Source organism: Typopeltis vanoorti, chromosome 5 (genome assembly GCF_054136105.1).
Source record: "Typopeltis vanoorti isolate ZY-2024b chromosome 5, IOZ_Tvanoo_1.0, whole genome shotgun sequence".
Taxonomy (NCBI): domain Eukaryota; kingdom Metazoa; phylum Arthropoda; class Arachnida; order Uropygi; family Thelyphonidae; genus Typopeltis; species Typopeltis vanoorti.
The window spans coordinates 104,612,355-104,634,712 of NC_143553.1; the positions used below are offsets into that span (position 1 = coordinate 104,612,355).

The 22,358-nt window shown below is 34.6% G+C and overlaps 1 protein-coding gene across 1 annotated transcript in view; it reads left to right on the forward strand.

Annotated features, from left to right (window-relative positions):
• Iswi (nucleosome-remodeling ATPase imitation SWI) overlaps window positions 1-22,358 on the forward strand; it is a 365,763-nt gene that overhangs the window by 150,783 nt on the left and 192,622 nt on the right. Inside the window, exon 10 of the mRNA XM_090392651.1 lies at window positions 2,476-2,585. Within this exon, the coding sequence (XP_090248777.1) occupies window positions 2,476-2,585 (110 nt within the window). The remainder of the gene's footprint in view (window positions 1-2,475; window positions 2,586-22,358) is intronic.

Consider the following 22,358-nt stretch of genomic DNA (forward strand, 5'->3'; position numbering starts at 1 on the left):
AGAGCCTGGACAGAAGGACGAATTCCCGATGATTGGAGTAGAGCTCTAATAGTACCCATATATAAAAAGGAAAATAAAACTGAATGTGGTAATTACAAAGGTATTTCCTACTGAGTGTTCCTGGCAAGATCTATGCAAGTATACTTGAGAAACGGTTGAGAAGAATTGTGGAAGAAATGCTTCGTGAAGAACAAGCTAGATTCAGGTCAAATAGAGGCTGTCAGGATCAGATCTTCACTTTACGACAAATAGTTGAGAAAGCATGGGAATATAACAATGATCTGTATTTAAGTTTTGTCGATCTGGAAAAGGCATATGACAAGGTGCCAAGAGAGAAGCTATTCAATACGCTACAGTTATATGGTGCCAATTGGGCATGATATCAAGCAACACTTAGTCTTGATTTGAGTTGTAAGTCAGCAGTTAGAATTGAAGGAAGTACAGGAAGATGGTTTAATGTTAAATCTGGTGTGAGACAAGGATGTATGTTATTCCCTCTGTTATTCAGTATGTATATGGATCACATTATGAAGGAAAGTGGTATTAAACATGATATCAGAATTGTAGATGTTAATGTCAGCTCTTTGCTTTATGCGGACGATGTTATATTTCTAAATAAATCCGCTACAAGTTTGTAAGATTTCCTGACTAAATTGAATAACTGTTGTAAGAGATATGGTATGAAGGTCACCATTAAAAAGACAAAGACAATGAAAATAGGTAGAATTGTTGAAAATGTCAACTGTGTTGTGAACCGGGAAACTGTGGAACAAGTAAAACATTTCAGCTACTTAGGCACGATTTTTACTGAAGATGGTAAATTAAATATGGAAATAGACAACAGAATCAACAAAGCTGGTATGGTAGGCAGTCAATTGAATAAATTCATATGGAATTAGAGAGAAATTAGTCGGAACACTAAATTAGCTGCATACAAGACAGTGTTCAAACCAGTTTTAACCTATGGATCTGAGAGCTTGGTCAGAAGTAAAACACTTGACAAAAGACTAGAGACCACAGATATGAGAGTCCTGAGAAAGATTAGAGGCGTGAACAGATGGCAATAATATCATATTAAAAACGAGAATATTAGGAAAGAACTTGACATTGTTAGCAAATACAAAAGTGTTAGCAGAGCTAATCTCAGGCGGTATGGTCACTTAAACAGAATGGGTGAGGAAAGATTAGCAAAACAAGTGTTCTCTGCCAGGTTGGCAGGAAAACAACCCAGAGGAAGACCAAGATATAGGTGGATTGATACGGTACAAAGTGCATTAGACAATAGAAATATATAAAATCTGATAATGTTGGAGTCTTGACAAGTAACAGACTGATTTGGAGGAAAATTGTAGATAGGAAGTTAGTAATGATGTAAATTTTTCATGTAGTACTATCATATCCTGTATACCCCTTGAAGCTACATGTCAGGAATTTGATGATGATGATGATGATAACTAGACTCTGCCTCACATTTTACATAATGTGTCTGATTTTCACATCCCCCACCGAGTTATCGCGATTTTTTCTTTTGTTCCTCAATTTATGGAGGAACAAAATGTAGAAATTAAAATGACATAATTAAGTGTTCCAAAAATGTGGAATGCTTGCTTCAAGTGGTCGTTTTTTTAATATGAAGTATACCAAGTAGCAATTTTAATTTAAAAGACAAAATATTTGTTACCATGCTAGTAATATAAACTTATTCTATCTGTCGTCAGACATACAGAATTCTGGTTAACAGTTTGGATTCAGGATCAGAATGGGGAAGAAAAAAAAAACTAACATTGGTTTTTCTTTGCTGCAAAGGTGCTAACAGAGAGTTAGCCTGCTACAAACTAAATGAATGAAGAATTTTTTAAAAAAAAAATGTGAATAAATTTAATTCTTTTTTGGTTATGTATTTTTATGATAAACTGTTCATAAACAAATTTAACAGCATGCACACATTTCCAAGAACGTATTATATTCATAAGTTGAGAATTAGCAGTGCTTTATTTATTGTGGATTGAGTTACATCAATGTTTTAGACTTCAAATGTTTTCACTGCAATTGGCCAGTGTACCTTGGATTCTTCTGAAGAATGCTTCAATTCCTTTTAGGTCTTTGTTGTAATGATCCCAGCATTACAGCCAAATATTAGGATATTAATTCAAAGTTACTTACATTTCAGCTTTTCCCTTATTCTGTTTAATTAATACTTGTCTCTCAAAGACACCAACCATCCTTTCAACTGAAATAGTAAAATAATAACAATTTTGTCCTTCAGGTGTATCCATATACAGCGCTGAAGTGCTATAGGTTTTGCTTATGTATGTTGATCTAATATTTAAAAAGCATTGGGGGAGGAAGAAATTAAGGATAGAAAATGCAAATGTGTTAAGGGAGGAATGATGTTGGAAATAAATTCTTTCATATATGGTTCTGTAGTTGTTATTCTAGTTAAGATTGTTTTTAAAAAACTTTTTGTTTTAACAGGTCCTGAGGCCATTTCTACTAAGACGTCTTAAGTCTGATGTGGAGAAAAAACTTCCGCCCAAAAAAGAAGTTAAAGTATATGTAGGACTGAGCAAAATGCAGAGAGAATGGTTAGTAGCGTTTAATGACATATTTTGAATTGTTGCTAAGTGAGGAATCTGCAGGTGTTTAATCATCATGCATATCAAGGATTTAGGCCTAGCATGGCCTGTTCCGGCCTTAGAAGTCATTGTTGAATCGTTTAAGAGGACGTCCTGGTTTTCTTTTCCCTAATGGCTTGTATTTTAAGGCTGGTTTTGGTAATCTTTCTGTTTTCATTCTTTGAACATGTTCCATCCATTTATGTTTACATTTTTTAATTTTTTCTATTACTGGTTCTTGGTTTAATTCTTTCATAATTTCTTCGTTTCTTTTGTGATCAAATAGAGTATACCTTGCAGTTTTTCTCATAAACTTCATTTCTGCTGTTATTAATCATTGTTTGTTTTTTTGTTTTATTGTCCAGATTTCGCTTCCATACATTAAGACTGGTCGGGCTAATGTATTGTATACTTTTAGTCTGGTTTGTTTTTGAACTTGGTTTTGTTTAAATATAGAGTTAATTACACCTGTTATTTTTAAATATTTTGCAATTTTTACGTTTATCTTTTTCATTTTCATATGTGATCGTGCATCTTAGGTAGTTAAATGAATTCACCTGTTCTAAGATCTTGTTATCTATTACTATTTTAGTTCTTGCTGGATCTTGTCCTTTAAAGGCCATAGTTTTGATTTTTAGATTTGATTTTTAGATAGTGTTGATATTATCATCATCATCATCATCAAATTCCTGCCATGTACCCTCAAGGGGTGTGCAGGATATGACAGTACTACATGAAAAAATTACATCATTACTAACTTCCTATCTACAATTTTCCTCCAAATCAGTCTGTTACTTGTCAAGACTCCAACATTATCAGATCTTATATTTCTATCATCTAAGGCACTTTGTACCGTATCAATCCACCTATATCTTGGTCTTCCTCTGGGTCGTTTTCCTGCCAACCTGGCAGAGAACACTTGTTTTGCTAATCTTTCCTCTCCCATTCTATTTAAGTGACCATACCATCTGAGATTAGCTCTGCTAATGCATTCCTGGATGCTGACAATGTCAAGTTCTTTCCTAATATCCTCATTTTTAATATGATATTGCCATTGATGCCATCTGTTCATGCCTCTAATCTTTCTCAGGACTCTCATATCTGCGGTCTCTAGTCTTTGGTCTATTGTTTTACTTCTGACCCAGCTCTCAGATCCATAAGTTAAAATTGGTTTGAACACAGTCTTGTATACAGCTAATTTAGTGTTCCGACTAATTTCTCTCTTATTCCATATGAATTTATTCAATTGACTTCCCACGATACCAGCTTTGCTGATTCTGTTGTCTATTTCTATATTTAGTTTACCATCTTCAGTAAAAATTGTGCCTAAGTAGCTGAAATGTTTTACTTGTTCCACAGGTTCTCCATTCACAACACAGTTGACATTTTCAATGATTCTGCCTATTTTCATTGTCTTTGTCTTTTTATTGCTGACCTTCATACCATATCTATTACAACAGCTATTCAATTTAGTCAGAGAATCTTGCAGACTTGTAGCGGATTTATTTAGAAGTATAACATCATCCGCATAAAGCAAAGAGCCGACATTAACATCTCCAATTTTGATATCAGGTTTAATACCACATTCCTTCATAATGTGATCCATATAGATAATGAATAACAGAGGGGATAATGTACATCCTTGTCTCACACCAGATTTAACATTAAACCATCTTCCTGAACTTCCTTCAATTCTAACTGCTGACTCACAACTCAAATAAAGACTAAGTATTGCTTGATATAATGCCCCATTGACACCATATAACTGCAGCGTATTGAATAGCTTCTCTCTTGGCACCTTGTCATATGCCTTTTCCAAATCGACAAAACTTAAATACAGATCTTTGTTATATTCCCATGCTTTCTCGACTATTTGTCGTAAAGTGAAGATCTGATCTTGACAGCCTCTATTTGGCCTGAATCCAGCTTGTACTTCACCAAGCTTTTCTTCCACAATTCTTCTCAACCGTTTCTCAAGTATACTTGCATAGATCTTGCCGGGAACACTCAGTAGGGAAATACCTCTGTAATTCTCACATTCAGTCTTATTTCCCTTTTTATATATGGGTACTATGAGAGCATTACTCCAATCAACGGGAATTCGTCCCTCTGTCCAGGCTTTCTGAAATATGCAGTGCAGCCACTGTAAGACTCTTATACCACCATACTTCAGCATTTCTGGTCGAATATCATCTACTCCTGCTGCCTTTCCACATTTCAAGCCTTTGATGGCTTTTTCTACTTCAAGTATGGATATGTATTCCTGACTGCATGCCTGGTCAGTGTTTTTTACCACTGTGCTGTCATCACTGCTTGTTTCATTTAGCAGTTTTTCAAAGTAATTACTCCATACTTCAAGGATATCTTTTTCTCCTGTTTTCATTTCACCTTTATCATCTCTAATTCCTTTTACAGCACACTTTCCTCCATTCCTAAGCTTCTTCAACAACCTCCAGAATATTTTGCCACCTTCTTGATATTTATTTTCTATATTCTTGCCAAAGTCCTCCCATGACTTTTGTTTAGCCAGTTTTACACACTGTTTAGCTTTCTTACATTTGTCTCTGTATTCTGTAAGAGTAAAAGCTGACTTGTTTGCCAGGAACTTTTGATATGCTTTCTTCTTTTCCTTCACTGCCTCTTTAACTTCCTGTGTCCACCAGGGAGTTCTGATTTTTTTATCCTTGCACACAACCTCACCACTTGCCTCTCTGGCAGAATCAATCAATGTTTCCTTCAGAGTTTGCCACTGAATCTCCAAGGTTTGGTTCCTGTTCTCAAACTCTTTCATTTTCTTTTCAATAATATTTCTGTATTTTAGTCTACAGTTCACATCTGAGAGCTGCTCAACTTTTATTCGCTTTAAAACTTTCTTACATGTTATTCTTTTCAATATGAAATTCAATTTTATCCTGCTCAAGACTAAATAGTGATCACTTCCAATTTCAAATCCTCTGTACACTCTGGTGTCCTGCACCAGGGAGAAAACATCACTATCAACAAGAACATAGTCAATGAGACTTTTCTTATTCCTAGTCTCTTCTCTCCATGTGAATTTGTGCACATTTTTATGTTGGAACATGGTGTTAGTAATAACCAGTCCATGTCCTGAGCAGAAATCCAACAGATATTTGCCATTATTATTAGCTTTGCTCTTTTCTCCAAATTTTCCCAAAATATTTTTGTATGTCTCACAATCATTTCCTACTCTATTATTTAGATCCCCAACAAGGACCAACTTTTCCTTTTTCATTGTGTCAGTTGCTTTTTCTAAAGCCTCAAAAAATTCCTCTACTTTTACCTTAGTAGAACCTTCTGTGGGACCATAGGCACAAATAAGTCTCATTGTCCAGTTCCCCATTCTCATATTTGCCCACATTACTCTACTTGAGACTGACTGCCATTCAAGAAGATTAGCCTCGTATTTTGTGTTGAATACTATGGCTACTCCTTCTTTTCCTTTATTGTCATTGCCTGAATATAACATTTTGTATTTATTGCTCAGAAAGACCTCACCAGTTTTGGTCTTTTTTTGCTTTCAGTCACCCCTATTATGTCGATCTGGTACTTATCTAATTCCTCAGCGAGCTCCATTTCTTTGCCATTCAGGCTTCTTACGTTGATAGTACCGATCTTTAACTCTGGTGATGTTGAGTTGGGGTTTGTTTTCATATTTGTTCCAGTAGCTGACTTTTCGCTGTTCGCCCTGGTTCCCTGGCGAAAACAACGGGGGCCTTGTTTAACCGGGCGACGCCCCAGCCGGCATGAAATTTTGTCATGTTGTACCATCATTTTTTATTTTGATTTAACCAATAAGAATACAATTTGGTCGGCTAAATCCCAAATTGCCAGCCCATCCTCGTTCGTTCAGTATCAAAGTAGATACCCAACAGGGTGCACCACGAGAAGGTGAGGATTGGACATTAGGTCAGAAGCCCTGGTCGGTTCTCCGCATTCCTTTAAAGGCTATGTGGAGGTCTCCTCTCAGTTATACAGCTTTGACCCTTAAGCACCCCGTGTTGATATTATCATACCATAATCTTTGGATATCTCATTTAGATCTAAAATAGCTTTCTGTAATTTATCTTCAGAATTTGTAATTATTATTTGGTCGTCGGCAAAGAGGAGAGTGTTTAAGTTTACTGTAGGAGAAAGTTTAATTCCTTGATGTAAATTTTTATTCCATTTTATTATTATTTCATTTAAGTAGATATTAAAAAGAGTTGCTGAGAGGGGGACATCCCTGTCGGGCCCCTTGGTTTATCTCTCTCGTATATGATAGCTCGTGATTTTATCTTATTTGTATTTAATTATTTTCATATATGCTTATGATAGCTTTTAGGATATTATTTGGTATTTGTCTTTCTTTTAATATGTTAAATAATATGTTTCTTTTAACTTTGTCAAATGCTTTTTCAAAGTCAATAAATGCAATATGTGTTTCTGAATTGTATTCTCTTCTTGTTTCTATTATTCATTTTAGGCAAAAGGCTGGTTTTTACATAATCGTCCTTTTCTAAATCCATTCTGTACTTCTAAAATAAAGTTTTCAGAATATTTCATTAGTTTGCTATTTAAGATTCTGTTAAATATTTTGTAACAGGAATTTAGTATACTGATACCTCTATAGTTTTTAGGGTTATCTCTATTAACTTATTTAAAGATAGGAATCACAATTGCTTTTTTCCATTCTATTGGGGTGGGGGGAATACAAGTTGAATAAATTTTATTTAAAAATAATAAGAGTCTTTCTTTGAATTTAGTGCCTGCATATTTATATAGTTCTGAACCTAGCTTATCTTCTCCAGGTGATTTTCCGTTTCTTGTTTCTTTCAGGTTGATTTTTAATTCTTCTTTAGTTATTTCCTTTTCATTTTCATTAATCGTTTGCCAGTTGTCTTTTTTAAAATATTTGTCTGTCCACAGTTCTGTGTAGTAATTTAGAAATTCTTCTAATTTCAATTCAGCGTTTAATTTTATGTTTTCTTTGGTATCTGCATTTAAGTGTTTCAAAATTTTATATACATTGGGTCTTATTTTATATAAATCATGTTCTAAATTAGAAACAAATTTGTTCCATGATTCTCTGTCTTTTTCTGACTTCTTTTAGCTATGGCTCTTATTCTTTTATATTCTGTTTCATCTTCTAATCTTTTACTGCTTAACCATTTGTGATAGGCTTCTTTTTTATTTTTGATTATTTCTCTCATTGTATCATCCCAGATCTTCAGTTTTTTCCTTTTATTGAATTTTTTCGTCTTTCCTAAGCTTTCATTTGCTGCTGCATTTAGTATTGTTTTTATATTAAGCCTTTTTTTTTTTTTTTTTTTTTTTTTTTTTTTTTTTTTTTTTTGTCTAGATGTTGGTTAATTCTGTGTTCATATAGCCATTGTACATTTGTGTCATTCAATGGTCTAGTTTTATAAACAAATGTTTCAATTTTTCTTTCTGTTCTTGTTACTTGTAGCCATTTAAGTGGTAATCTTAATTTCATTTTAACAAGGAAGTGGTCACTGCTTATTTCATATCCTCTGTGAGCTCTAACATCTAGTGAAAATTTTGATGTCTTTTCATTTAGTATAAAGTAATCTAATATTGATTTCCATCCTCTTGCTGCCCAATTATATTTATGTATGTCTTTATGTTTATAGAAGGTATTCATTATTTTTAGGTTATTATAAACTACAAAGTCAATCAATTTTTTGCCATTCCTGTTTAGAGTATGTTCTTCATATATTCCTATATTATTATTAATTTTTGTGTTTCCAATTCTTGCATTTAAGTCTCATGCTAAAATTATGTAATCATTTTTATTTATTTGTTATATATGTTTTGTAGCTGATTATAGAAATCAATATTATCTTGTTCTCTTCCCTCTTCTGGGGCATATAAACCAATTATTGTTAAATAGCCTCTATCTATTTTTATGCTAGCTTCTGTTATTCTTTCATTCCATAATTTATGTTGTTTTAACTGTTTTGAAAGGGAGTTATGAATCCAAATCATGATTCCTGCTTGTGCTCTTTGGTCTCTGTCAACTCCGCTGTATATCACATTAAAATTTTCAGTTCTCATGGTTCCTTTTAATTTCTTTTTTGTTTCAGTTATTACTGCTATTTTAAAATTTCTTTCATTTAATAACTGGTCTAATTCTATTTCTTTATATGCTATTCCTCTTGCATTCCAGTTTGCTATGTGTATTATATTTTGTCATTTCCATTTTTGTTTTACCTTTTCCATTCCAGGGTCGTTTCCTATAGATTCAATCCGATTATCTTTTTCTGTCAGCTTACTAATAGAATTATGTTCTCCATGTCAGGGGACTAGCCTGACGATGGAATAGTTCAGTGGTAGGGCTGCTACCTTAAGGCTTCTGAACTAGCCTTCTTCCGAATTTAAACCCATAGGAGGAATAGGGTATATTGAAGGGGGAAAGAGTAGATTATAGAAGAATTACAGTAAGGTTTATAGAGAGGGCATAGTTGTAAGGCCAGAAATGAAAAGACCCCATGGCCCTCGAGTACTCTAATAGCATAAGGGTCATAGCAGGTATTTAATGAATGCATAAATTCGTGCACTTGACAAATCACTTTATCTTCTCATTCAGAAATAGATTAATTTTGTAATTATTATGTAGATCAGGGTTTCCCAAATTGTGTTCCGTGATGTCAACCAAGCCGTGTATTTTTAAACATGAAAGTATTCATGAATAATCATTAATTTTAACACATCGAAATTTTTCAACATTCGGGAAAGGGAATAGCACTGTTTATGAATGTCATAAAAATTGCCTGCAAGCCGACTACAACAATGGTTGGCATATCTTCTGTTTACAAAACCGAACAAAATGACATCTGTGTTGCAAATGTTAGTGACCAATCAGCAAGGAAGTATAAAGAAAATTTTTTTTCAATGAAATTGAAGATAAAGGTAGTCTGTATCTGGTTCTCAAATCTAGTAGTACTGAATACTTCCTTTGCAAGTTCGTATTGTAGTGTGTGAGTGCTTGTTTCGAAACCAGGGTGAAATGATTTTTTAAAAGTAATAGGCCTAGAAATTTAAATTTTGATATGAATAAGAGCCAAGGGACTTTGTTTATTTTTGGTGTTAAGAAATCTCTTATTGATGGGTTTGTGACGCAACAAATAGTAATTCATCCACCTCCAGACTACAAAGCGATCTCCAGGATGTAGAAAAGGAGAGGTAAACTACCAGCACACAGGAGAAAAAGTCATCATTCACTTGTAAGTACTTATAATAATATTATAAATTTTTGGTGATCAGAATGGGATATGTCAGTAAAAATCAGCACAAATTAATTTAATGATGTTGGCCTGAGGAAACTACAATATGCTACAAGATTTCATTAGTCCAGTGATTGATAACTGATTTAAATGTAATTTTATATTTGTCAACATGTCACATCATATACATAAGTGTACCAATACTCTATGATTATTACATAATTAATTATTAATACATTACAAAATAACTAAGGTGTTCCGTTAAAATTTCAGGATTTGTGAAGTGTTCTTTCGTAGGAAAAATCTGGGAAATGCTGATTTAGATAATCCCAGTGTTCCAGGTGAATTTTCTGGAACATTTGTAGCACAGTTGGGATAAAAACAATCTTCTTAAATTGGAAAGACTACAAACCAATCCCCTCTAATGCACCAGGACCATTCTCTAAGAGCTTTATAAAACTGAAGATTGAAATAGAATGTCTTATCTCCAATGACAGGTTTTTCCACTGTTGCATTGTTAGGGTGAAAGCTTGGGAAGAAAGAAGAAAACAGAGTCTCTCTAAAATCTTAACTTTTTATTGTTTGGATGTTGTTAATAGCATTAATTATATTGCTATGAACACCTTCTACAAGTTCAAGCCTCCATTAATTGCAAGGTGATAGTCAGAGGAATGATACTAGATTACACAAGACAATTGACATTTTATTACTTTCTATGGCGTCTTGTGTGTTAAATGACAGCTAGTTTCATACATATATCTAGCCTGTTTGTGAGAGGGTACAAAACCTAAAGCACAAGTGAGAAGGAATTAGATAATATGTTTCTCTTAGAAAGCTTGAGATTGTATTCATTGGGAGGGGGGTGGGGTATAGGAAGAATGATCCAAAGAACATAAAGAAATCTGATGCGAGTAAGCTATTCAACATGACATATGAATAACCACAGAGGAAGCTCAAAATCTGCAATCACAAATGGCAGGAGTGAGAGAGAGATTATGAGATGAATGGTAAGAAAGTCTCTGCCAGATATGATTAAATGCAAATATTATTAAAAAATTAAATGGAAATATTGAGAGTGCTCAAGTGAATTTCTCCAAACTTCTCCACATCCTGTGTCCTGAGGTTGGGTAAGTTTAGTGAGGAGGTTTGCTGTGGAATGAGAGGGGCAGAATCAATATTTTGTAACAATAATTAGCTGGTGGATCTCCATGTAGTTTAGAGTATGCCAGTATTGAACTTTGTCATTACTTTTGAGAATATTGAGAATAGGAACAGGAGACACAGGCTAGACTTCCATATTGTTGGATAGATGCCAGACAAGAATGAACAACTTGGATAGGAATTATTACTAATGATATCAGGTGATTTGAAGCCAGTTAGAGTTGAAACTTGTGAAAGCAGTACTAATAATGTTTCATCTGGCAGAGTTTGAGATTATGTTGTATAAAGTGGTGGTCAATCATTGAAATACATGGTGTGATGTTGCTGCAGACCTTATGGTTCTGCATCTGGGGGGACAATTAAATGCAACACCAAACTACCCTGAAGAGTATTAAACAAGTAAGCATTATGGATGACTTAAATTATTCGAACATTGATTGGGTAGCAGGGAAAACTTATAAGAATAAAGCATTTATTGAGTTGGACAGCCTTCTCAAGCAGCATGTCAAAGAAGGAAATAGAAGTCAAAGAGTTCATTTGATCACTGTGCCAAAATGGGTCTCAGTAAAGGATGTGACTGTTTTGCCACCAGTTGATGACAGCTATCATACTGTCTGGGAAGTAGCTAACTATATGGGTGTTCCGATTAGGACAGGTTACATGCAGTACAACAAAGCTGGATATTATGACACATCAGGAGAATACTAATTTGGGCCTATTGTATCAATTACTGAATGGGGAAAATATGTATGGGAAGCTTTGAAAAGGTTTAAATGAGGCAATATATGCATTTTTCCTTAGAGTTCAAAGAATAAACAGGGTGAGTGAAATGGATGTGCAATATTATTAAGCAAGAGATCCATGAGAAGATGCAAAAGGAAATCATAAGAATCAGTGAGAGGCATCGTGATATATGTGAAGTGCAGGCCAGAAAAGTTACCAGTATCGTGTAGAAAGCAAAATTAGAGTATGAAAAGAAATTGGCTATGCAGGCCTAAAAGGCAACCCAAAAGAATTCTGTCATTATCCTGCAAGTAAAAGAAAGAGTGTTGACAGGTAACTTTACTGAGTTCAGAGGGTACACTTGTTAGAAACACATACGATTGTTCAAATAATAAGTGCTCATTTCACAAAGCTCTATAAGCATAGAATATGCAGTATGGGCACAGTGCTGTGCCATTTTAAACTAGACTACATTCTTATGAGTCTTGTTTAAAATATACTGGAGCACATATAAATACTACATAAGGATTTGCATGTGCAAGTACTGAAATATACACAAAATATACAAATAGCTGAAGTCCAAGAACCAAGTTCACTGAACAAGAGATGTTAAGAACTGTATTTGCATTTTGAAGTAATATATTATGAGGACAGGCCCTGTAACAAGATGTTGAAAACAAGTACATTGAATGAAAAATCATGTGAGTGCCTTTCAAATGTCATGCAAAACTGAGACTGTCCTAGTTCCTTTCCAGGCTGTCATCAAAGGAAACAAATTCCCAAAACTCCTTGAAGAGATGTGACAGAAATTATTTTCATGACAAAGCATCAAACCTGCAGATCCAACCATTTTATCATTTTTCTGTGAAGACACAAACAATATTACCTGTTTTATCCCTTCATTCATGGGCAAGTTGCTATAGTGTTCAACTTCCCAAATTTGGTAACACTTCCCAGTCAGATCTACATTAGCTGTACCACAATAACAGTAGATTTTATAAACACCAGGATACTTATATGTCATTAGAAGATCATAAAAGTGTCTGTGTAAACTTCTGTCAAAAACACACTCTTCACCCAGATCCTGAGTTAAGAATGGGAAAAACTTATTCAAGTAGCAATAGAAGCCAAGTTCTTGGGACTTATCTTTGACAGAAAACTTACATACCTTGCACACATTTGTCAACTAAGGGAAAATTCAATGCAGGAGAGCATTGAATTTCCTTTGCACTCTATTCTCTTCTGAATGAGGTGCAGATCGATCTTCATTGTTTTGTCTTTATTCTGTGTGTATATGTTCAGAGCCTGGATTATTGACCTCAGGGCTATGGTTCTGCAAGGCAGAGTAGCCTGTAATGATTGGATTGCATCCAATCATACATACTAAAGGATGTACCGTAGAACTGACCTGTGGGATGTTGAGCTCCTAAAAAGAGGAAAAGATACTAGTCCATGTAGTGATAAAGCCAGTTCATCTGCTTCAACAAAAAGACTGGAAATAAGAAAGGCACCAGTAGCAATCTACATATGCCTTTCTTATTTCCAGTCTTTTTGTTAAAACAGATGAACTTGCTTTATCACTACATGGACTAGTATCTTTTCTCTACTTTGGAAGCTCAACATCACACAGGTCAGTTCTACAGTACATCCTTTAGTATGCATGTTAAGGAGATTATGAGAACTGTTGGCATGAATGTTGACAGTATCTCTATCAAACATGACAGCATTTCTCCATGGCACATGTGCACTCTGTCCTTATAAATTTGACAGTTTATAAGCTCAGTGAATTACCTAGTAGCGACCATCATTGTTAGAAGCACTAATGAACCATTTGCATGAGATTAAGTCTGAAATTAAACTTTGGCAATCTAGTCAATGTAGAAGCAGAAGAGAACAAGTTGTTCTTGCTATGTTCCACATAGGTCACTGTCATCTTACACATTCTTATTTACACCTATGGGCAAATAATGCAATGTGCATCTCACTATTTGTAATATTCTGCTTCAAGGGCCAACACTTCAAATGAGAAAGGAATGAAATTTTATTCTTATCTGGCTGAGCCATATCTTATCAGACTCAGATAAAAGCATGAAGTTTTTAACTTCATTCTTTAACAAAATTAATTTATAGAATCACATTTGTGCTCATATATAGATACTACATTGTTTAAATTAATTTTTTTAACATAACATATTATTATAACTGTTTATTAATACTTTATATGCTGCTGTAACTTTTGAAATGTGCAGTATGACCTTTGCCATTCTTGTGCCAACATACCATAAATCAGCCAACCAATCTTTTGTATCATGTGATAGAGAAAAACACTTTATAACGACGAAATGCAATAAGCTTACCTCTGTAAAGTCAGCTTCTTCATTACCTGGAGACTCATCAAGCAATTAGTGATCACCAGTGTGTATTCTGCTGTTCTTGGTCTATAGCAGACCTCTTTGCTAACTTTAGCCATCTTTGGACACAGGCCATGAGAAAGATTTGGAGAAACTTATCTGGTTGCTCTTGATTTCCCAAAGACATTTGATAATGTCTGACATCAAGGCCTCCTAAAAAAACTACATCTTATAAATCTCCCTACTGCTCTGTAATTGGGCTGCCATCTTCCTGTGATCCGAGATCATTGTCAGTGCTGGAGTATTCCATCGTTCTGTAATTCCGTGCACTCTTCCTCCTATATATCATTGATCCTCTCTATCTCTTTTTCTCTCTCCCTCTCTGGCTTCAAATCCTGTTCATGGTTTTGTTCGTGACAGTACTATCTGTTACTCTTCTTCATTCCAGAATGTGTGTAATTTGTTAAGAAGTTCAAATAGTTAAAGATCTTCCACATGAAAGATCATTGTTTCATTGCACTGATCTCCTAACCATTTTCAAGTGGGGTGAAGACAAGTTAGAAAATTTTGGTGCCATTGAAACACATTTCTGTTTTATTACTCACAAAAAAAGATCCAATTGCATTCCCTCTTATGAGGAAAGATCCTACTGCACTTCTTCTTGCTTTTAATAATGTTTAGATATCCTTTCAAGGTCAGTTTTTGTTCTTTGGCTGATTTTTACATTCAGCTAATCCTGGTATAAACATATTGCATCATTATCCTTCTCACCCTGTAAAAACCTTTTTTTTTTTTTTTTTTTTTTTTTTTTAACTTCTTGGCCTACTTCTACTATTTCTCTAACATTTTATAATTATCACATTCAACCATTTTTAAAATATTGTTCTCACATTTTGGTTTGGATTGTGCATCCAAAACCTCCCTAAAAATTCTTAGCTATATACAAAAGAGGGTCATATGCCTAATAGCTGAGACTCCTTTCAGTGATTTTTCCTTATGTGCTGTAGGTATTTCACAAGCATTTGCTCTCCTGAACTGCTACTTTCTTCTAATGTAAAAACTAGAGCAATCATTGGTCAGCATCACTATATGTTCTAAATCCAAATATATCCAACCAATGTTTCATCCTCCTCCTCCTCGTTTATTATACTGACCTGTGGTCTTTGAATCAGCCTTCTCCATACCGTTTTTCCTGCTGGCTACAATCCTCAGTTTTTCAAGAAACTTTTCAACAAACTACTTCTTTCTCCTTAATTGCTTGCCCGTGCATGGCACTGTTAAGTTTATAGTATGCAAATAGCATGATGCTGTTGCATGCTGTAAACCGGTTTATGTAGAGAATTAAACAAATTAATTAAATTAGTACAGACATTAGTACTGCTGCAGAGTCAGTGAACATATTATGTTTATGTATTGGGTATCACTAAATATATTTTTATTTTCTCAAACAGAACCCCATTTTGTCTTTAGTATTCTTCGAAACAATTGTATATACCTACATATATAGTATCAAAAATACAGTCGAGTCTCTTTTTATGCAGCAGATAGGTTCCACAGAAAATCGCACAAAAAAGGCCTAAACTTACATTGAAAAACCAGGGATATGTTCCATAATTTTCTAAAACCACATAAAACCGAAGTAATGAATTAAAATAAACCTAAAATCGCATTAAAAAGTTTATGAAAATTCACGAAAATAAGAATGCCCAAGTTTGTTTTAAAGCTTTATTCATTTAATTTTATTGAAAAGTAACATTTTTTTTTAACATTTTGTCATCAGAATTATCATCGCTATTAGACAATATTCGGCAACGTTTGCGAACTGGTGCAAAATCACTTTCATCACCAGAAGAGATAGTCAGCACATCAGCTCTGTATGATAAAGGCAATGGTTCTTCACAAACAGAATTAGCTTCACCCTTGTTCTGTGCTGATTTTTTTCTTCTGATAATGTAATCAGTGATTGAACTTTGCGATGATGATTTCACTAATTTTTTATACTGCTCGCAATATCCAGACATACAGTTCTTCAACTCACGTTGGAATTTAAAGTCTCATTCAGAATTTGTGTCATTAACAAGAAAATGATTTTTCAATTTATTGCACAGTTCAAGACCTTCTCGAATTATATTTGCAGTGAGGGGAACAGGTTTTTCTTCCGCTTCACTATTGTTTTCTGGATCTTCGATGATATCTAAAGTTAATCGATATCCAATAATATCATCGTCACTTAAGGCATTATCCACAAGCAATTCATCTACATCGTTCTGGCTAAATTTATCAAAACCTTCTCCACCAATTTCATGTGCCAATGTAATGATTTCATCTGATAATGTAGATGTTTGCATGGTTGCGTTGTTTGCAATACATCCATGCCAAGCTGCTTTCCAGCAAGCATTTAAAATTTGTGGTCTTATTTCCGCGATAGCAGATGCAACCTGATTTAAGCAGTCCAAAATAGAAACTTTTTTTTCCAAATCATTTACTGTTAATGATTCATTTTCTAGTTTATTCAATATAAATTGAAAAGTGTGCTTAACGTAATATTTTTTAAAAGTAGGAATTATGCTTTGATCTAATGGCTGAATAATGCTTATTGTATTGGGTGGAAAAAATATTACCTGCACATTTGGATGTTCTAAATGCGGATGACTTGGTGCATTGTCAACAATTAATAAAACTTTAAAATCAAGAGATTTTTGCTTCACACATGTTTCCACTTCTGGTACAAAGCAATTATTGAACCATTCAGTAAATACAGCAGTTGTTACCCAGGTCTTTGTATTAGCCATCCAATGTACAGGCAGCTGTTTTAGATCTTTGCCTTTTAGAGCACGTGGTCTTAGAAATCTGTTTACTAGGAGGGGTTTCAACATTCGATCTCCTGATGCATTGCTACAAAGTAACAATGTTACTCGATCTTTGCTTGCTTTAAACCCACTTGCTTTTTCCTCAGACTTTGTGATGTAAGTTCGACTAGGCATTTTATTCTGGAACAATCCTGTTTCATTAGCGTTAAACACTTGATCAGGACAATATGCATCATCTTCAATAATTTTGGCAAACTTCTCTTGAAAATATTTGGCTGCTTCTTCATCTGCTGCTGCAACCTCACCTGAATTATTATTATTATTAATCGTGCCTCCAAGGAGTCCGAAGACTCATCATGTAATCTTCACATTATGAAGTGCATTCCTTTTTAAAAACCCAGTTTACCATCCTTTGCTAGCCCAAAATTCTTTATCAGCTTGGGAAGCGGAAGTAGACTTCTCCAATTGCTTCATCTGTTCATAAAAACCAAAGAGCTTTTTGTTTAATTAAATAACCTCTTATAGGAATTCTTTGAGTTAATTCTTCAATCCAAATTACGAGCGCTCGTTCCATGTTTTCTAATAAAGCATCACTTGAGTAGGATGATAATTTGGCACTTAGTTTTGTTCCAGAAATGACAGATATTCTTATTGCTACTTCATTCTTTTTAATTGCTCTTATAGTAGATTCGCCTAAATTAAAACGTTTACCAATCACCGTAGATCCCTCTCCTTTTGCTAAGCGATTTAAAATTGCAATTTTCATTTCCAAAGAAATATCTTTTCTTTGGTGCTTTTTTTTTCTCCATTGAGCCAAATTTAATTAATAATTAATGATCAATTATTAATGAATACATTACAAAATAACCAACGTGTTCCATGAAAATTTCAGGATTTGTGAAGTGTTTCCATTGTAGGAAAAGTTTGGGAAACGCTGGATTACCCTATTATCGGAATCGATTCTCCTTCTATTGACATGCATAGAAATGTCGAAAGGTCTCGTATTTGTGGGCATGAACCGCATGACTTTAAATCTGCATAAAAAGAGACTCGAGTGTACTCGGTGTTTAAGCACAATTTGACCTTATGGGTTTTTCAGTTTGTATAGAAACCTTCAGAGTGAATTAACCATATAAGTCAAAGACTTGCTGTACTGGATTAATTTTGCAGTGAGTTAGAAGAAAAGTGAATTAAGAAAATTAACTTTTTCACTTATGGCAGTTAAGCTCTATAGGTTCAGCAACCTATGATTTAAAAACATCATCATCATCAAATTCCTGCCATGTACCCTCAAGGGGTATACAGGATATGATAGTACATGAAAAATTTACATCATTACTAACTTCCTATCTACAATTTTTCTCCAAATCAGTCTGTTATTTGCCATGACTCCAACATTACCAGATCTTATATTTCTATCGTCTAAGGCACTTTGTACCGTATCAATCCACCTATATCTTGGTCTTCCTCTGGGTCGTTTTCCTGCTAACTTGGCAGACAACACTTGTTTGCTAATCTTTCCTTGCCCATTCTGTTTAAGTGACCATACCACCTGAGATTAGCTCTGCTAATGCATTCCTGGATGCTGACAATGTCAAGTTCTTTCCTAATAGAATCGTTTTTAATATGATATTGCCATTGATGCCATCCGTTCATGCCTCTAATCTTTCTCAGGACTCTCATATCTGCAGTCTCTAGTCTTTGGTCAAGTGTTTTACTACTGACCCAGCTCTCAGATCCATAAGTTAAAACTGGTTTGAACACTGTCTTGTATACAGCTAATTTAGTGTTCCGACTAATTTCTCTCTTATTCCATATGAATTTATTCAATTGACTTCCTTCCATACCAGCTTTGTCGATTCTCTTGTGTATTTCCACATCATCCAATTCCTGATATATACCCTCAAGGGATGTACAGGATATTATAGTACTGCATGAAAAATTTACATCATTACTAACTTCCTATCTACAATTTTCCTCCAAATCAGTCTGTTACCTGTCAACACTCCAATATTATCAGGTCTTATATTACTGTCTTCTAAGGCACTTTTTACTGTGTCAATCCACCTATATCTTGGTCTTCCTCCAAGTCTTTTCCTGCCAACCTGGCAGAGAACACTTATTTTGCTAATCTTTCCTCTGCCATTCTACTTAAGTGACCATACCACCTAAGATTAGCTCTGCTAACGCATTCCTGGATGCTGACAATATCAAGTTCTTTCTTAATATACTCTTTTTAATATGACATTGTCATTGATGTATCTGTTCATGCCGCTAATCTTTCTCAGGACTCTCATATCTGCAGTCTCTAGTCTTTGGTCAAGTGTTTTACTTCTGACGAAGCTCTCAGATTCATAAGTTAAAACTGGTTTGAATACTGTCTAGTACACAGCTAATTTAGTGTTCTGACTAATTTCTCTCTTATTCCATATGAATTTATTCAATTGACTTCCTACCATACCAGCTTTGTTGATTCTGTTGTCTACTTCCATATTTAATTTACCATCTTCACTAAAAATCATGCCTAAGTAGATGAAATTTTTACTTGTTCCACAGGTTCTCCATTCACAACGCAGTTGACATTTTCAATGATTCTGTCTATTTTCATTGTCTTTGTCTTTTTATTGCTGACCTTCATACCATATCTATTACAACAGTTATTCAATTTAGTCAGGGAATCTTTTAGACTTGTAGCGGATTTATTTAGAAGTATAACATCATCCGCATTAAGCAAAGAGCTGACATTAACATCTCCAATTTTGATATCAGGTTTAATACCACTTTCCTTCATAATGTGATTCCATATAGATAATGAATAACAGAGGGAATAATGTACATCCTTGTCTAACACCAGATTTAACATTAAACCATCTTCCTGTACTTCCTTCAATTCTAACTGCTGACTTACAGCTCAAATAAAGACCAAGTATTGCTTGATATAATGCCTCACTGACACCATATAACTGTAGCGTATTGAATAGCTTCTCTCTTGGCACCTTGTCATATGCCTTTTCCAGATCGACAAAACTTAAATAAAGATCTTTGTTATATTCCCATGATTTCTCCACTATTTGTCGTAAAGTGAAGATCTGATCCTGACAGCCTCTGTTTGAGCTGATCCAGCTTGTTCTTCACCAAGCTTTTCTTCCTCAATTCTTCGCAACCGTTTCTCAAGTTTACTTGCATATATCTTACCAGGAACACTCAGTAGGGATATACCTCTGTAATTCTCATATTCAGTTTTATTTTTTATATATGGGTACTATGAGAGGTCTACTCCATCTGGAATTCTTGGCATTCTGAACTATGCGGCAGCCACTATAAGACTTTTATACCACCATACTTCAGCATTTCTGGTCGAATATCATCTACTGCTACTGCCTTTTCACATTTCAAGCCTTTGATGGCTTTTTCTACTTCAAGTATGGATATGTATTCCTGACTGCATCCCTGGTCAGTGTTTTTTATCACTGTGCTGTCATCACTGCTTGTTTCGTTTAGCAAATTTTCAAAGTAATTACTCCGTACTTCAAGGATATCTTTTTCTCCCGTTTTCATGTCACCTTTATCATCTCTAACTCCTTTTACAGCACTCTTTCCTCCATTCCTAAGCTTCTTCAACAACCTCCAGAATATTTTGCCACCTTCTTGATATTTATTTTCTATGTTCTTGCCAAAGTCCTCCCATGACTTTTGTTTAGCTAGTTTTACACACTGTTTAGTTTTCTTACATTTGTCTCTGTATTAGTCTACAGTTCACATCTGAGAGCTGCTGAACTTTTATTCGCTTTAAAACTTTCTTACATGTTAACTTTTCAATATGAAATTCAATTTTTTCCTGCTCAAGACCAAATAGTGATCACTTCCAATTTCAAATCCTCTGTACACTCGGGTGTCCTGCACCAGGGAGAAAACATCACTATAAACAATAACATAGTCAATGAGACTTTTCTTATTCCTTGCCTCTTCTCTCCATGTGAATTTGTGCACATTTTAATGTTGGTAGATGGTGTTAGTAATAACCAGTCCATGTCCTGAGCAGAAATCCAACAGGTATTTCCCATTATTATTAGCTTTACTCTTTTCTCCAAATTTTCGTAAAACATTTTTGTATGTCTGACAATCGCTTCCTACTCTGTTATTTAAATCCCCTACAAGGACCAACTTTTCCTTTTTCATTGTGTCAGTAGCTTTCTCTAGAGCCTGAAAAAATTCCTCCACTTCTACCTTAGTAGAACATTCTGTGGGACCATAATCACACCTAAGTCTCATTGTCCATTTCCCCATTCTGATATTTGCCCAAATCACTCTACTTTACACTGCCTGCCATTCAAGAAGATGAGCCTCGTATTTTGTGTTGAATATTATGACTACTCGTTCTTTTCCCTGATTGTCATTGACTGAATATAACATTTTGCATTTATGCTCAGAAAGATCTCACCAGTTTTTGTCTTTTTTGTTTCAGTCCCCCTATTATGTCGATTTGGTACTTATCTAATTCCTCTGCTAGCTCCATTTCTTTGCCATTCAGGTTTCTTATGTTGATAGTACCGATCTTTAACTCGGGTGATGTTGAGTTGGGGTGTGTTTTCAGATTTGTTCCAGTAGCTGACTTTTCGCTGTTCGCCCTGGTTCCCTGGCGAAAACAACGGGGGCCTTGTTTAGCCAGGCGACTCCCCAGCTGGCATGAAATTTTGTCATGTTGTACCATCATTTTGTATTTTGGTTTAACCAATAAAAATACAATTTAGTCGGCTAAATCCCAAATTGCCAGCCCTTTCTTGTTCGTTCAGTATCCATGTAGATACCCAACAGGGTGCACCACGAGAAGAGGTCTCCTCTCATTTATACAGCTTTGACCCTTAAGCATCTAAAAACATATACTTATTTAACTGGCAAAAAAAAATAGTAGAATGATTAATTGTTGAATTAGACTGTTCTGTTCATTGTATTACTGTAATGAATTTCAATTTAAAGGTTTGAAAGTACAATTCAAATTGAAAATTGTTTTATATATATATATATATATATATATCATCATCATCATGCGCATTAAGGATTTAGGCCTAGCATGGCCTGTTCCGGCCTTAGAAGTCATCATTGAATCGTTTAAGAGGACATCCTGGTTTTCTTTTTCCTAATAGCTTGTTTTGGTAATCTTTCTGATTTCATTCTTTGAACCTGTTCCATCCATTTATGTTTATACTTTTTAATTTTTTCTATTACTGGTTCTTGGTTTAATTCTTTCATAATTTCTTCATTTCTTTTGTGATGAAATAGGGTATACTTTGCAGATTTTCTCATAAACTTCATTTCTGCTGTTGTTAATCTTTGTTCGTCTTTGTGTTTTATTGTTCAGATTTCGCTTCCATACGTTAAGACTGGTAGGGCTAATGTATTGTATACTTTTAGTCTGGTTTGTTTTTGAACTAGGTTTTGTTTAAATATAGAGTT